The following is an 18,579-nucleotide window of genomic DNA, read 5'->3' on the forward strand; positions in this document are numbered from 1 at the left end:
ATTTCAATATTTAACACAAAGAAGTAAAAATAAAAATTATCGAGTTTTTTTTTTACATCTTTTTACGCGTATACAAGACTACGAAACGTGTTTTATTTTTTAATTCCGTAAAAAATCGTTTCCACGTTCGTAAGCATCAGGCTTTTATGAGTGCAATAAAAATGTATCTTGTGATAATTTTTTTTCAACCATAGGAAGTGCGGTTGATAACTCGACGATAATTCGAAACCGTGTTTCTCTCGTGTGAAGGAAAGGTTGGAAAATCGTAAAATTTTCACAACTGCAATATCAGATTGAAACTTTGACGCCGAACAACTGAACGAAAAAATGGATGGATCGTACCATACGTGTGTGATTTGTGCACATCGCATAACGCAACGAATGACGTATTTTACGTACCAGCAGTTCTCTTAAAATATACAGAAAATTGTCATCGCTCGAAACACGCGTGCAGACAGCGAATCGAGCAATGCAGCATGATTCCTGCAAGACTGGCCGCGCCTTTCCGTATATATGACATGTGCCAAACATTCATCTCGAGGATGTATAACTGGGTCGTATACATGAAATATAGGTATAACGTAACGCGTCTTGCATACGTAGCTGGATGTGAGTTGGAAAGAGAATAGCGTTACGCAATATGCGTTTATCGCGTTTTAACTACCTTGGGAAGGAAGAATGGTGATGAGATGCACGAGGATGCGGAGGAGCTATTACTTGATCTGCTGAGTCGGATAAGTGCAGCCATTTCGATGATCAACAACGAACTCTACGAATAGATTATTTATCGCTCGGTGATGCACCATTTCGCAACAGGAACACCGCCGCCCTCTATGCGCGTAAAGAAAAATATTTTAGATTTTACATCTCCTGCCGTGTGCGGCGAATACGTGGAAAACACTTTTTTTAAGCTAAATTTACAGCAATCGTGGCAAGAGTTGAAAAAATCTAAAGCACGAGTTCCGATGTGCTTGCAATGAGATAAATCTACCGTAATTGATACATTGAGATTTGATTGAAAAAAAGTGCCGTTCGTATATATTTATCACAGGAGACGGAAAATTGACATCGAAATTTTTCTCGTTTACGATTCTTTACTTCGACCTTTGAAAATACGACGTGAAATACGTTTATTTCCCTTATTCCCGCAGGTGAGACTTCTGCCCGGTGCTTTTGTGCCGCTGGACGAAATAAGGAGCAAGCAATAATTTCACTCCGCACCGACACACAAAGGGGCTTTAGCTTATACCTTCACGCTAACGATAAGCGACACGAAACTCCAGTGGGCGAACAGGATGTATTAATGTAAATTCCTTACAGGATTCTTCGCGATTGTCTGAGACTGCTGGAACGCTGCTTGCCTGTTTCACTTTCGGAAAAGTGACTCGCCCGAATGCGAATATCTGATTTGTCGCAAATCCTAGTTCGGCTGGCGAGAAAAGAACGATATTATTGTATATTTAGCTGCAACTTTTTACTGAAATTCAGCGTCAGCTCTGTGGCAGTATAATTTTTCGAAACTCCAATACTGCACTGAGAAAAATTTAATTTGTTACTGTAACTAGAAAAATTCAGTATAACAGATATCGTTAAAAAAACTGTTTGAATATTGTTGGAATTACGAAAAACGAGGTGCGCGTAACTATTTTGCGCTATTGTCGATCCTTTTTTGGTAATCGCAACGCAAAATCAGTTTCTTCGGTCTAATCTACCTTTTTTAGTTGAACAAGGCTTTAAAATCAATTTATCGTTGCACAAGCGTTAAATTTTCGCAACAGTTGCGAGAAAATATAGCAACAGTGATCGTATTGAGAAAGAATAGTAACGGATACTAGACTTTCCGGTAACGGCTAGAAAAATAATTTTCATTTTCTACCTAGAATTATATTTTTCAACTGTGGTGAAAAATGAAAATAGTTAAGAATTGAGCGGTAACCGGAACTAAAAATTTCTCTCAGTGTGTACGATAATTTATTTCGCTTTGGAAGTGATCAAAAATCTTTTCTTTTTTTCTTCGTTCAATTTCGGTTTTACGAAATCTGTCAATTTCGTTACACACGCTGACGACGACTTATCGGTGTAATATTGATCGATAAGAATCACCTTTCGAAGGTGATTTCCGCGTGCCTGTCGGTGTGTAATCAATAATTTCTTCTACGGTTAATGCACGTCAAAATGGCTGCAGCCGAAATTCTGATAATAAAATATAGCCGAGTTTATCTTCCGTTGTAGATAAGGCGATAACCGTATTGATTATTGTATTGAATTCAAATGATTTTCACACAATCTTTTAGGCAAACCACGTGTAAGAGGTGTATAAAAAAAATTTTAGTTTCCAACTGAATGAGATATGCCGTGAAGAATTGATAAACCGATGGGATTCTTTACACTGTTTGGAAATTTTCAATTCTCGGGCGTGATTTCGCGTTGGTGTTTTAAATATTTGGAAATTTTTACCCTCCCATATTCGGCGAATTAGGAGAAGAAGAAGAAGAAGAATCGCCGCGGTTATTTCGCGCGGATTTATTTTGTTAAACTTACAGAGCTTGCCTTCATTTCACCGTACGAACTGCAGAGCTTTTATTTTTAGACCCCTAGCAGCATCCAGCAATTCGTGGCTTTGGATTTCATCTCGCTCGTAATACGCGGAATTCGAAGTACCCGACGTACAAAGTAACGTCGTGCAGCGGTATGCACGTACACAAATAAACGCGTGAATTTTACACGGTAGTTCTTGAGCTAGATCTATCTCATGGAGATCCTCGAAGAGAAGAAGAATTCACCTTACGTCGATATGGAAAAATTCACGTGACGCCGGTTTGATGTGTACATTTTATATACGTTTCAGGGTTTCAACGTTATTCCCTGTCATACAAAGAGAGCAATTTTTAGTTCCGGTTACCGCTCAGTCCTTAACTATTTTCGAAAATTAGTTTCCTAGCTGTTACCGGAAAGTCTAGTATCCGTTACTGTTCTTTCTCATTACGATCACTGTTGCTACATTTTCTTGCAACTGTTGCGAAAATTTAACGCTCGTGCAAACCTAGGAAACTGATTTTGCGTTGCAATAACCAAAAAAGGATCGACGATAGCGCAAAATGGTTAGGCGTACCTTGTTTTTCCCAATTCCAATAATATTCAAAACAGTTCTTTTTTAACGATACCTGTTTTACTGAATTTTTCTTGTCACTGTAACAAATGAAATTTTTCTCAGTGTGAAAATTATTTTTTTGTAGCAAAAAAACACGAAAAATAAGGAACGTTAAGGTTTTCGAAAGGAGAAATGGAAATCTTGAAAATTATACGCATAACAGGCGTAACGTTAGGTCTGTTTCTCTGTCACAATAGAATTCCCATCGTATCTCACCGTATGATCGATCTTCATCCGACATCGTTGCGGAATCTTTTGATACCGCCGAAATAATTGAACAGAATTTCTCCAGGCTCATTAAAAAAAAAAAAGAATTACTGATAATCAGGATTTTTAAGGGGGCATGTCGGTATAGTCACACTAAAATGAGATAATTTATGAAATGTTTTCACCATTGTTCAGTACAACGCCTAATATACCATTTATATTTCGTTGAAGTCAGATTTTTAAAAATTTTCAAGCGTGGCGGCTGCTGTTATTATTTGCTGTGGGTAAGATATCGCGGAGCTTGGCTGTGCAAAACATGTAATTCAATTTTTTTCTGAAAAAATAACAGTCAAAGCTGCCCCTGATAATCACGCTTTTTTAAAAAATTCACTATTCACGAAACTGTGATAGTTCCACTTGATTAAAAAAATAAAAATAAACTTTAGTCCATTTCTTGACCTTCCATGTAGCGTTATATCAAAGGAATTTCAAAATTCAAAAAGTAAGATTGTCAAGGACTGGTCAAAGCATCGAAGAAGATCCTTTTAAAATTTCATCTCAATCAAACTAACAGTATGGAAGATATAGTGGACACAGACTTTGAAAACAGCGTTTTGAGAAAAACGTGTTGAAAGTTTACGTAGGTACGAAGCTTGTATAAGAAGATTATCTTTCAGATAAAACTCCTTGAGCAGCTGTCGTCAACATCTTCCTCTGCAATTTTTCGTTTCGTACGGATTCAATGGCCGCTTCCTGTTTCTTCCCGTTACTTGCCGATAATTATAATTTGTCGGATCATAAACTTCGTAAACCTGACAAAATGTGTGGCAAACGCTCATCTTTTGACGGAACTTTTCTTTTAACCTAAACGAACTTTTCAGAGGGTGCACGGTGAAAAATCGCATGCCATTTTTGCCCGAAACACTCTATCGTACACGTAACTATCTAACAAATTGACGAAGTCGAGCAAGCCAATTACCGCGATTCACTGCAACAACGGCGAAGTGCTAAACGACAGAATCGCGTCACGCACGGGCAAATAATAATATCGTCTCGTATCGATTTCGCATGCCGCGTGGTTTGGCTTAGTTAATACCTAATGCAAGCAAAGGCTCGTCTGACAATGAATCCGAGAATCCTGAAAGCAGCCGTGGTGGATACGTTTCGTGAAACGAATCTTAAACACTGATCGTGAGATTCTCGGTTGTTGAAAATCCAGTTATTCTTCATCTTCACCGCCATTAGCGTGACCGTTTCGCAATATTGGGTCGAAGGGTATTCATCCTGTATCGCTTGCTACGGGAATTAACCCTGCATTTCACAGAAACCTATTATGAAAAAATTTCACGGCCATTTTACTTAGATGTGAAAATAATTCTATCATACAAGTTCACGATTAGCATTTGTCATTATTCAAATTTAGATATGGGTCTTAAAATTACGCGGTTAGAACACCTCGTCACGTTCTGGATAAATTTTATCATGTGTTCCAACTCACCTTGTTACGCCCCTCGTGTTATTTGATTTCCAGTTTCATTATACCTATAAAGTTACGTATATTTTGCCAAAAGTGTTAAAAGAAAATAAAATAACACATCGCACGCGTGGACTCGAATTAATTAATACGGTGCTTGTAGTTGTACGCATTTTGTACCTGACATTGAGTACAACGCACAAAATGATAACAATTAAAAGCATATGATTAAAGTTTTTTTCCCCATTTTTGCGCCCGATTAACCGCCGGAAGTATCGTTAATGTGAAAAAATTTGCTTATTTATCTTGACACGAAATCAACTGTCAACGGTTACTTGAACGGAAGTCGAATGAATTGACAATGAGTTTTGGAAAGTCCGAAATTTTATCGATCATTATCAGCTTTCTTATTTTATTTCTTTTTTTTTCTAGCAAAATATACCCTTCGAGGCGTTTCACGAAGACAATGATCGATCGAATTATTTATTCCGACGTTTCGGATTGTTTCAGAAAATGATGTGAAGGACGCTGCGGCATTCCTGCCAGAGGATGAAACCCTGACGAGAAATAATTCGCTCTGATCCGCTCTCCTAACCCCGTAGACGAGGATCGTTCACCATGATGGAACCTCCGCCCACCAGTAAAGTCCTACGTGCTCCGAGCCTGAAAAGGGGTCAGGAGAACGTCAGGATTCAAGATCGGGTAAGTCGGTGTTGTTCAATTACGGGAATCCCGACCGGCCGGGGAATCACCGCCGAAGATTTTCAACGAATCGTCAAAATGATTCATGTATTCGGGATAAAAATTGCGCAAATTTTTTATCATTCAATAGCAAAGTTTCGTCGAATCTTATCGACGCATATAATTTTTTTTTTTCTACTACCGATTCAATAAAAAGTGCTATTGAACAACGAATTTGAATTTTTGCCAATTTCGATAAATTTTTCTACTTAATCTTTCAACTCGACGCTGGATTAATTCGCATTATCGAACCGACATAGCGGATGATCGAATTGAATTCTTGTTGCAAAGCTTAAAAGCCGTTTCAGACGTTGATCGAATTAACCGAACCATCCAATGTCGTTTTTATACTCGGAATTTAGCTGACGACGACGCGCTTTACGCAGAAATGCCGATACTCCGCATAATTCCTCGTTGACTCATTAGAAGAGATTGGAATCTGCGCCATTTACGAACGAGTATCTTTAGATTTGAACAAGCGGCGATTTTTGTTGGCTAGAAAAATTTTACATCTCATTTTTAACAGTTAAAATTCAGTACGAATCATTCGGTCGATTGAAAACCTATGGACTTTTTTACGATTATAGATAACTTACCTGTCTCGTTGCTGTTGTTGTTTTGTTTATTTTTTATCCTTGTTGTTGAAAATTTCTACGGAGTAATCATAAGCGAAACTAGCTGTATCGCCGTATTATTTGTCTTGGCAGAAAAAAAATTGCAGAAAAACGAGAAACTGATGCGACTAACGTGGTTAGAAAATACGAAAAAATACGTCAATATACCGTGTAGGCTTTAAGGTATTTAAAAGTAATCTATCTGCACGCGAGAAAAGTGAATGGTTAAAAGATAAGATTACTCGAACACGTAGTTTACGATACATACGCGACAGATTATCTCTAACGATGTGCGAAAACGCTGAGATAAGTTTCTCGAGTGAAACTATTCGTTGGTAATATCTCGGTGTCGATAAGTTGGTAACTATTCGTAACGGTGGTAGGAAATAGCGAACTCTGCACGAACGAGCGAGTCAGCCGATGATCACTGCCTGGGATTTGATTCGTAGTTACGCCGATGCGTGTAATTCGGTCACGCGTAGTAGATCAGTGATCACCGCGCGATCTTTGCCCCTAGATCCTGCGTCTCGCGGTAAAGTCAATTTCTACTTTGATAATTATACTATTTTTTTTTTTTTTTTTTTTTCAAATCCGCGAAGCAGAAATATGAATATTTTATCATCAAAATTCGTTCATTTGTCCCTCCGTTAGATGTGAGGGAAAAAAAAAAAAAAAATAAATAAATAAATAACAAAAATATAAAAACGCAGAAACAGAATTTTTATTCCGCAATTTAAGCCTAAGACTCTGACGTCCGCGTCTTAACGTGGCAATTGCAATTATTATAGCGTTAATTATTAATGCGCCGCGTGTTCCAAGAGACACAGTATGTACTTATACTCTCTTGTGCTTTCTTCTTGTTATAATAACAGCGGTAATTTGTTTATTTCGAGTTGAAACACAAGCATTAGCAGCGCAGAAAGCATCCAGCGGAGCAAAGCGTCGTTATAAAGAGACGTTTTGCATAGCTGTAGAAGGAGAGTGAAAAATATATAAATATCGCAAATGGCATTGCATCGTGTGCAGTAATAATCGAAAGAATAAAAAATGGAAACTTGAAATTTGCATAATCGAGTACGCCTTTCATTCGCGTGTATGTATGAGACAAGACACACGACGAATATATCAATCTTATCGTCATTTTAACGTGTCATCGTGGAAATTGTATAAGACAGATTTTGTCATCGTTATCATCGTCATAATCGTCGTCGTTGGCTCGGGTTGGGCTTTAAATCGGTTTATATACGATGTTTGCAGACATCCGATTTCAAGAGGTTGTTTTCTGCGCTAGTAGTGTTCGCGATTATAACCCATAGGTCGTGTGTTCTACACAATCTTGATCGTCATCGTATCGTCATCGGCCGACATCGTAGCGCGAACATTATTTTTATGATTACATAAAAACTGGTTTCAACGCCATATGCATAATTTTATCTTTATATACCTACGTTTCGTAATAAAGAAAACGAGATATATATACATATACAATATATATGTATATGTATAATGTATATAACGTACATAATGTACAGTAGAATACTTCTTTTCTCACGTCTAGCTTTATTCTCGTATATGCCGTTGAACCTTATATGGCCATCCGTATGATAATATTTCTATCCTTAACAAAAATTTCGTCTGTATTTATGCAAGAGAGACGGACGAACGAAGATATAATATAAAGTTTTCGGAATATTCAACAACGCCAATATAATACGATGCCGTGGCTGAATTTGCGTTTCGTCATCAACTAGAATTATTGCCGAAATTCTTATTGTGTGCAAATTACCGCGTGGGCAGCGCGTCGTTGTGCGAAGTGTGTATTATAGGTATAGAAATTATCACTGTATCGGTATACCTGTAACCGGGACTTATTATTATTACACCTATACCCCATATTAAATTTTCTCTCACACGTGCAACGTCCCTTTGCACCGACAATGACAATGAGTGATAACGGAGTGTGACCCGACTGTTGAGCAATCGGTTATGTCTGCCTGCCTGTATTTTTTCAAATGCTGCACTTCGTCTCAATCATCGTTTCCGACTGGCGACAAATGGAATTTGCAATTTTAATCACAAATTATGGGTACATACCGTATTATGCGGGCAAATCCAACGGGTCGTATAATTTTCACGGACAGAATCTTCCGGAGGCTTCGACTCGGTATAAATAAAAAGATGAAAAATTATTGACTGATTTTGATGATTGCAGCTTCTTCTCTGTCTTTTTTTTTTTCTATTACAATAGATACAAATGTGAATCGAAAGACTTGAATTACGTGAAACTTGGCGAAATCGAAATAAAGTTATCACATATCGTTGTACGATTATTTCCATTCATTTTCGGATGTCGAAGCGTAATTTTTGAATTTATCTCAATTCACTTCGTTGGTTGATTACTCGTTCCATTATTTGTTTTTTCTCCCACGATACGCTCAGCATATCACATAATAACTCGATACATATGAATTTGCAGCATGTTTGTTCTTGGATTGAATTTCCAAATTTGCCATCGTCAAACGATCACGTCTATCGGGTTCTATTTATAAATCTATTCGTTTATCCTTGGTGGTGGAACGATCAATGACGAAAGTGTGTATTTAAGCGTATTATAATATTACAACGCCTTCTCTTTTTGCATTCTTTATTATCCATTCTGGACCGTATGTACGCATATAATATACACATATACTTATAACCACAAGTCAGCCAGTTTTCGTTATTTTGTCGTTACAAGTTAATTTGCATATACCACGTAAACACACAACCGTTGATAATATATGTATAATATTTGCGTACGCAAGAATTGATTTTGTAATTTTGCAAACACCTTACGACGAACAAATGTCACACGAATATTCGAACGCTTGTAAAATTGCGCCCACTTTTGCACGCGGCAAACATTTTCTTCGCAAATAAGAGCGAGAAAGATAGATGTGGGAAAAAAAAGAACCAATTGTACCAACACGATCTGCGGCGGGATGAACAATGGGATTTTTATTCCCTCTTCGCTAGATAGAAGAACCGATCGTCGTTATACTTCTTTGATATTCTTCCTTAGCGCGCAGGTCGTAGCAACGGTAAATTCATATCAATTGTTACTGTTGCGGTTTCTTCCGACACCTCGTTATTCATTCGCGTATACATCTATAATAATAGAAGATGGAAACGAAGTTTGAGAAGGTTGGTTGGCCACAAGTCGATGCTTGCTTTTTATTATTCTATATTATTTCTATCCAAGAAATGTATAAAATACCCGAATTAAGTAGAAACAGAAGTTTAGGTATCGATGCTTCATTTTGAAGCGCTTCGAAATTGATGAAAATCTAGTGGATCCGTTCGAGTTTATAATTAATAAATAATGAGGTAAGACTAACGATCGAGATAAATGAAGCAAATGGATTCTTCACGTTTACGCAAACTTTTGGTTATCGGTCATGTTTCTATATCGTATATATTATATATATATACCTTGTGGGAAATTGTTTGGAAAAGAGAAATTCGTCTGGCTAGTTCTTTTTCTAAAAGTATCCAACGTCCGGTTGGTTGTAACGTCTAATGCAGTTTCCTCGTTTACATATTACCTATACGGAGATAATTACATTCTTCTTCGTTTTTTGTTTTTTTTTCTTGTTTTATTCTTTTTCTCTTTTTTCCGATTTCACACCGCATTGCGGTCATCTTCTTCTACAAGCATAACGTAAAATGTACACATGTACAATACGTGCCTGTGAATGTAACAAGAATTTTTTATTTACCTGAAAATTACATTAACACGATTGCACTTGTCGTGTGTATAAATTAACGTTCCATACGCAGCCCAAGATGGATCTTCTCAACTCCTGGGAAAAAGTTTTTTTTTGAATAATGAAAAAACGGCGCTATTTATTCCAGCATACAAATTGAACGTCTACCGAAACCAACTCGGCGAATAAAAAAAAATATCAGTCTCTTATACAAAGTTTAATTGCGTAAAGAATAATTTTTTTTCACAAGAAGATAAGCCGTCGTGGAATGAGATTATCGAATGATACGAAACTTAAAATGAGACTGAAGTTAGAAATGTTAACGTAGCGATATATCGGGGGGGGGGGGGGGGGGGGGGCAATAATTTACGGGTAATTTTAGAATGACTCAGAATCAGTGTATATTTTGTTTTCAATGATTTACATCGATTTTTCACTAACTCCATCCTCATAAATGAAATGTTGTTAATTGCTGTACTCTGGTGTGTAATTTTTTTTTTTCCTCAAATTTTTTGGAACAAAAATCTCTGTAGTTTCTGAGTATATGAATTTTAAAAAGAAACGGGAACAGTATCGATTCTCGACCATCCAACCGCCTCAACTGACCGTTCAAAAATACGACGTATATAATGTAATATAACAGAGAGCAGCTCTCAGCTGCCTCGCCTGCCGACAAACCGAGGGTTGACGAACCTCCCTCCCTCCCCACCTTTCCCTCCTCCAGTTTCTACCTTTTAGTAAATTACATTAATGACTAGTAGTTACACAGCTGCAGAATGTATACGGCCGCACCTTGTCTAGTAATTATCCTGCAGCCCCTGACGGCGCACCCCTTCTCTCCTTATTCTGCTAATCTGGGGAATGTCTGGAAAACACTTCCAAAAAAAAACAAACGGAAAAAAAAATGACCGGCCCTTATTGCGTAGAACACGCTATATTACCTTGTACATTAATGATGATAGTGTAAAAATAAGATAAAACTTCTGAGGCGTACTAATTTTTGTTGTTTCTTTTTACCAACTTCAGTTTTAATTCTATTTCTTCTCTTTTCTTGCGTATGTCGCGCACGTGAATTTTCTCCCCCACATTTTATTGATGCAGGATTTAATGTAATTATTATACCTAATATATGTGTACACATACCTACCTGCAGTGGAAAAAACTAGTGGTGTCATCTTTCGAATACGTTTGATAAATTTGTAGGGAAAAAATTTCACAGCAGCTTGACTTCATTCTTCCTGTGTTCTTCGCGCGTCGAAATAAATAAACAAATAGATAAATATACGTTATGCATTCGCTTGGAGTGTTAACTTGAACTCAAAATGACAATAATTTAATCGACACGTGCTACTGACTAAGGAAATATAAGAGTATTGCACAAACCTTAATACGGTGTATATGATAATAATAGTTGATAAGTAAGAAGTCATCGGTGATTTTTTCTTCGTTTCTTTCAACTGATTGATTGATGAATAATGTACATATGCATGCATATATAACATAGGTGAATATAATTATGCTATAATCTGACATGATTGAATTGAAAAATAAAAAAAAAATCTTGTTATTTTTGTTATTATTACAGATGAAAAGATCATTAGAAAATATTTCATATGCTATAGAAATTCAGGCCATTAGGGGAATCAAATTTAATAAAATGTGAATAAAATCTTTTCATCCATTTCACGGATATATGAATTTGTTAAACCTATGATTTTCGGAAAACTATTACTCGTTCATACAGACTCTGGTTATATACGCGTGCCTATCGGTAATTCCTATACTCGTATCTACATTTGTTATTATAATCTCGCACGAAAACGACTTTTACAATTACGACTGCTGCGTTTATATGTACATACCTGTACATATAACTGTTATGATCTACGTTTCAGCTGCAATCCTGACTTTTATACGATTGTACGCTTTAAAAGGGGTGCAGCGGCAGAACAGTAAAAACCGCCGTGTAATAAAAGTGCAGTGTACATTGCCCTGAAGATGGAGAAGGGAAAAATAGAGATGTAAAAAAACATCACCCCGATACTCGCGTTTCAGACCCTTTAAGTATAACACATAAAATATATAAAATATAAAATGCACGTCAAACGCTGAAATATATAACGTTACGTGACTTCTTACATATATACGATGTAGAAGTGGATTTTATACTCACTCCGTGAATGCGACAATTTTTATTTCTTTAGATTCGAAAAATTGTTGAAGAGAAAAAACGAATTGCTTCGCGAAAATCACAACGATATTCGAACCCTGTTGTATAAATTCATAAGAACATTTGAAAAATATTTACGTCAGAAACATTTTAACAAGGCTATGCAAAATCCGACGTTTGCATCGATTATAGTTTACATTGCTAGGATAAAATACGCAAACTTTGAGCATTTGATACGAAATATCTGAAAATTTCGCTCACGTTTCATTGTAAGAAGTGAAAATTTTCGAATATACAAATTTTGTCTTAATTAAGATGTTCGAGTAAAATTTTTGCAAATCTCACTTGTTTCGTATTTACAGCTCAACAACGACAACAACAACAATATTTTTCAACGGTACTTACGCACGTATTACGGAGCTTTTTTTTTTTATTCTATTAATTATTGTCACGCGTCTGATGTACATCGATTAAGAAACATAAATAAATAAAATAAAAATAAAATACGCACACACAATGAAACGAAATTAGAAGAAGGCGTTATTCGCGGTTTTAATAAAGGAGGCGAGAATTATCCGGCATGGCGGGGATTCCGAGGGGGGTGGTGGTGGGGGAACTTGGAACCGCACCGGCTGTTCAGTCTGGAGTCGGCCGGCCGAAGCGACTATTGCCTTGTCTAGCCGCCTCAGCTAGCCGTCGATGTGATGTTGTAACCTTTGAAACGATTTTTGTAAACATCGAAATCCAAAATTCGCTCGAAATCGCGACCGAAGACGAAAACGATTGTTGTTGTTGTTGTTACTGGCGAGCCGGTTCCTAACGATTTACAGTGCGGGGTGATGAACGAATCCGTGTCTAATTCAAAAACCAAAAACGACAAGTAAGCGAAATTAGTTTCTCATAATTTTTGAAGAAAACTGTCGATCGAACAAATAACTTTTAAACAATTTTTTATACCGATATTGGGTAATAAAATAAGAGAGTGAAAAATGTGAATTTCAAATTTAACGGTAGTAATGATTTTGAGTTTTTAATAAAAAAAAATTTAAACAATGATCTATTGCGCGTTTGGAAGGATCGCCGGGTATTAAATATCCGCTAATCACGACTATATTCTATACATATAGCGTGCAGCGTGCGATACTGGCTGTTGAAAAGTCGCTTAAATGCAGTATGTACAACCTGTATAATTTGCATGGTAAAAGATTACAGAGAAACGGTAAAACTTACCTAGGCAAAGTGAATTTCCTTTACTCTTACAAGGCGCACGTTATTCGACGGGGATGGATGGATGGAATTGTTGCGGTTTAACGGTTTAAAGACTGTAGATGTATATATATCTACATAATACGATGTAAAATCCTACAAAAGACGCGCAGAATCACACGGGAAAAATATATTCCTATTGCTCTATTCGTAATATACCCGTCGTACGTTAGGATGAATTTTAATGGAATTCTACGTGGTCGAAATTATATTGTTTAAGCATATCGCGGAATGTACTGTATAAATACAGTCTCTTTCACACCTGGCATTAACGAAATAATCAATTACTTATAATATCTTTGGATTGGATAATCACGCGGAAGATAAACACGTAATTATTATTCCCAGGTGCAATTCGGCTTTTGGGTTTTTCGTTAATTATCCTCCGTTGGGCTTTAATTACTTTCATACATTAATAAATCCTGCTACACGTGCACCGATGATTATTCCCTGTACGCAGAAGGAAAGAACTTGAAACGACAAAATTTTTATTTTTAAAAAAAGAAGGAATGGTAAAAAGCAACACCTTTAACCTTGAATAATTCTAGTCTTGAATTGAAAATCTCGCGCACGGTTTTCAACTGCTGTAATATATTATCAGACCGACTTTTTGATAGTTAAAATTCAAAAGACACGACTGGTGAAATGACACTCTGTGTTATTTCGGTACACCGTTTGGGACATGACGTCAATGAACAGTACGAGCTACCTAAGAAATCGCCCGGAGTTAAGGAGATTATCATTTTATCTAGTTGTATGGTATTCGACAAGTTATTCAATCATTCTTATACTCGCGTAAGTCTGAAAATGAATTTAAAAAAAATAAAAAAAACACCGCGCAGGTGTGGGATTTTAAAAAATTCATTTTTTTTCGTCTTATAATAATTGCGAGTCGTTGGTTAAATATTAGTTTCAAAAAGGGGTGGGAGAATTGGACGAAATCCGTCCACGTGGCAGGATTTCGAAATTAATCATTCACGCGGAGACTGCATTATTTTTTATTCGCACCTAGGTTTGCGGCGCGACCTCGAATAACGGCTACGAGCGAATTCCGTATAAGGTCCTCGTCTACATCAGAACGCAGATTTTTCACTTTTGCAACAGTTGAATGAGAGATGCCGCCGACCGCCAGGTATTTTGCCACGTAACTCGGCGGAGATCAAATTGCCAACGATAATTATAATTTCCTAACTTTGATCCAACGATCCGGGTTATTACTAGCGTGTTGCGTGAAATACCGGTTTTGACGTTTGTTGTTGTTGTTGTTTTTTTTTTTTCTTATTTTTACTTAATTTTCCGCCTCCGATCGGTTACACGATTCTAACTATTTCTTGATTGCATCACATGTGTATATATATATATATATACGCATGTATGTGTTTCCAAATCAAGCTGAATATTTATACTTGATATACGTTGTTGTCAGGTATATTAAAAATTTATTATATCGCAGAACCGTTGATAAAACGACGACACGATGCAGTGGGAATTAAAGGACATTTGGTGATGGAGTGAAACTGATCGTACGGCGTTTTTCCTTAAATCAAAAATTTAAAAAGAAAATAAAACGAGTCGATACTGTGCGGGTTGAACCGAAGAAAGGAGAAAAAGGATCAACGCATTGTGTAAAATAAGCGAGTGAAAATGGCTTTGATCGCTCCCAGGAACAGCTCGCCGATTATTCGGGACAAGGAAAACGTTCCTGCTTATGACGTAAGAATTTTTTATTTTTTGTTTTTAATTATTCTTTTCCAATGAATGTAAATTTTTTACTACTAAATACAGTACGCAGAGTTGTAATATTAATAGGCACGGACATGTCGTCGACACTTTGATTATACGGTGCAGAGGGATTTGAATTAGAAAGGATTAAACGTACAATAATTTATAAGCCAGCAGCTACCATTCGTGTCGAAACGATCGGAGTCCGAGCCTCTCGCTGATAACGAGTCGATATGTCAGAGTTGTATTTATTCACGTGAATATCGCGCGGAGAGTATGCTGCAAAAACGTGACGTGCGAAATACATTCGCGTATCGTGACTATATTTTGCAGTATTTACCCGTCGTTCCGCGTTCCTTCCTTCCAACAGCTGTGCGGATGAAAATTTGAATGAATTTTTTTTTTATATTCATCTTACACTCACGGAGCAGCGAGCACGATAAACTGAGCGGGGTGAATTTTCGTACAATTTCATACCGTTCGTAGTTTTCAATAACCATGAGTGCAAGATGCGATTTCGTTTTCGAGATGTATAGTAGGAAGAGTCAGGATCTAGATCTAGGTTCAGATTCGGTAGTAGATAGGTACGTAATAAGTGGGAGTGCAGGATACAAAATGTTGGAGTTGGGGAAGAAATTTGATGTAGCAGCAGAAAATTTTTCACGAATCGTCTGCGGTCTGAATAGAGCAGCATGGAGGAGGAAGTTTTTGTCGAGCTACGCTGAGGGAGAATTTTTTCACAATAGTTTAACGCTTTCAACCACTTTGGTACTTCGACTATGATTTAACGTTTCGCGAAATTTTCATTCGTTGAACGATAAAAATGAAATAAAATTGATATTCTGGAACTAATCAACTGCAACAGTCTATTAAAAGTTTTTCATCAATAACGTTCTTATTTTATTTTCTGTTAATTTTACGGTAAACTATTATAACAGAAATCACACATCAGACGAACGTGTAAAAATTTCATATTGTTATTAAATTTGAATTATACAAACGGATTTGAATATGTGTAAGACTCATTACGTATAATCAAGTTTGAAAATTTCCCATTACACAAGGTATGAAAAAAAGGAATGATTCAGTTATTTAAGATGATCGTTAAATGACGAACGGTTTTATTAAATGATTATTTTCCCTTGTCTTTGATCATTTATTGTTTTTTTTTTCTTTTTTTTTTTTTACCGCGGTGTACACGTAGACCAGATATACGTATAGGTACGCGTGTTGGAGATCTCTTATACATTGCACGCAGTTGTGTCAACTTCTATAATAATATCTTGTTTGACGAGAGATATACGTACGTATAAAGTTTATAATTACCATACGAGCCGGCGGAAGAAAACTGGAATATAATTAGTGTATGTACACCTTGCTGTAATATCTGGGTATGACATGTATGTATGTATGTGTGTGTGTACTTAACGCCTGGCCTAGTTGCATAAAATATTTACAAACCATATAACGATAAGGAAAAGCACGACGTGCGTACAAGTAGTCACTTTTATCACAAGTTGCGACGTGTACCTACGTAAAACTTGTGCGCGTGAAAAAAACAACATCACGAAGCTGACATTTTTTCATATTCAAGAGTGGTCGGTGCTCCGTTTTTTACCTCATTTCCTCCTTCGTCTTGATCCTTGGCAAATCTTGTGAAAATTTCTGTCACCTCTTATCCGTCCGCGTCCGTGTTGAGCCCCCATTTGCTACAATCGTCGGTCGGCTTCGTGCGGCGTAAATACACCTTAGATTGTACGTATACATCCTTATCTCTCGTGATTAACCCGCTATTTATGCAGCCTTCTGTCCGTACGTTTCTTGAAAATATGTTCCCTTCGTCTCGTGCGCGAAACGTAAATGAGTTGTAAGAATGAGAAGGAAGAAAAAAAATAAATATACATACATGAAAACCAATGCAGGTATCGTAATTGCGACACCTAATCGACTTTGAAGACGATTTTTTTTTTTTTCTTTCTGTCATTTATCATTTCACGATATGTTATATTGAAATTAACCAAAGTCGAAAGGCTTGATATTGGATACGAATATATGACGAAGACAAAGTATTACGTCTAAATTACTCTCTAATACACTTACAATTGACCAACTGTATTCAAAATTATAATTTCTCACGTCGAATCGAGCTTTTATGAACGAAGTCTGACATGCATAGTTTATTGATTTTTTACGCGGTGTCGGAGTTTTTCTTTTCCTAGTTTTTCATACGTTCCAGGTAGGATAGGTATGACGGTATCTTACGCATTATCCCCTGTGTCGTAAATTGACGTTTACGATTTTCCTTCTTTCGCAAGGCGGAGTACCAACAGATGTTCGCATTGCGTACCTACATATAAGAGTACAGCATACATACCCACCTGTTATACGCTTGCATACGTCGCATAGCTGGATAATCGTCGTTGGCATGCCGCGTTATGTTGTTTTCTGCACAAATGGGCACCTCCTGCATTATTTTTAAATAACATTAAAATTAAGCAAATAAATAAACAAACGATGTTTCACACTTTTCGCCTCAAATTAGAGTTCAAGAGGTTCCTCGTACAACAACTTGTTGACAAATTAAATTGTCGCCTTTTCTTCCTTACCGGAAACGGTGGAATTTCGTTACCATTTAGCTGAAGGCTCGATAATTTTAATATCTGTTTATCACGTGTCTACCTTTTCGACAATAACGCATAGACCGAGAGGGAATCTTGCTGCAAATGAGATTAGGATGCCGTCTAAGGTCGTTTCGCGATGCGGGTTGAACCCTAAGACGATTACAGCTCGGTAAGTGTCTCTTGTTACTCGATGCATACCGTCAAGACCGGTTACGTCGTTCGCCTTCTGTGTTTTACTTATATCTGTATAATATGCGCGTCATATATCCGCGAACCTCGTCTCGACTTTAACGTCGCAAATTTCATGCCTACTTTTGAAACTTACGTAAGGTTAGTTTTCTTATAGTATTTTACGATTAATATTATTTACTTGAAAGAAAGAAAAAAAAAACATGGTATTAAAATTCTGATTGTTACGGTAATTTTGTACGATAAGACATCGCGTTTTGTTGCATAGAGCACGAAGGATGTTTGAAATGTGAGTTAAGCCGAGAGTAAGACGGGAAATGATACAGGAACTTGAATTTCCGGATTTTTTGAAAATTTTCTCACGGTCAGAGTTGCCGTCTTTTTATCATCATTCTGACTATGACTAATTTTTAGTCGTTTGGAGTAATTTTCGCACCGTAATATACGAGCGACAATTTTCTTTTTACACGAGAAACGAAAATTTCGGATAGATACGAAATAAAGTCCGCTTCATTGTTTCGTTACGAAGAAGATGCGTTTATATTATACATATATATATATATGTAAGTTAGTAAATATCTTATAACTTTTTTTCTAAACGAACGCAAGATTTTCTGTTTATTTTTTTTTTTTTACTTGTATTCCTGCTTTTTTTTTATAACGTGTGAGAAAAATTGT

At 36.7% G+C, this 18,579-nt stretch overlaps 1 protein-coding gene across 6 annotated transcripts in view; it reads left to right on the forward strand.

Moving 5' to 3' along the window:
- The window catches only part of LOC124181396 (mitogen-activated protein kinase-binding protein 1), an 83,804-nt gene that overhangs the window by 27,095 nt on the left and 38,130 nt on the right, over positions 1–18,579 (forward strand). Inside the window, exons 1-2 of one of the 6 annotated variants that reach the window (XM_046567938.1) lie at positions 12,744–13,113; positions 14,823–15,082. In XM_046567938.1, coding sequence (XP_046423894.1) covers positions 15,014–15,082 — 69 coding nt within the window. In that variant the 5' untranslated portion in view covers positions 12,744–13,113; positions 14,823–15,013. Of the gene's footprint in view, positions 1–5,342; positions 5,535–12,743; positions 13,114–13,208; positions 13,302–14,795; positions 15,083–18,579 lie in introns of those variants that run through there. The other 5 variants (XM_046567936.1, XM_046567937.1, XM_046567939.1 and 2 more) reach the window with 5 other exon arrangements.

Source organism: Neodiprion fabricii, chromosome 4 (genome assembly GCF_021155785.1).
Source record: "Neodiprion fabricii isolate iyNeoFabr1 chromosome 4, iyNeoFabr1.1, whole genome shotgun sequence".
NCBI lineage: Eukaryota > Metazoa > Arthropoda > Insecta > Hymenoptera > Diprionidae > Neodiprion > Neodiprion fabricii.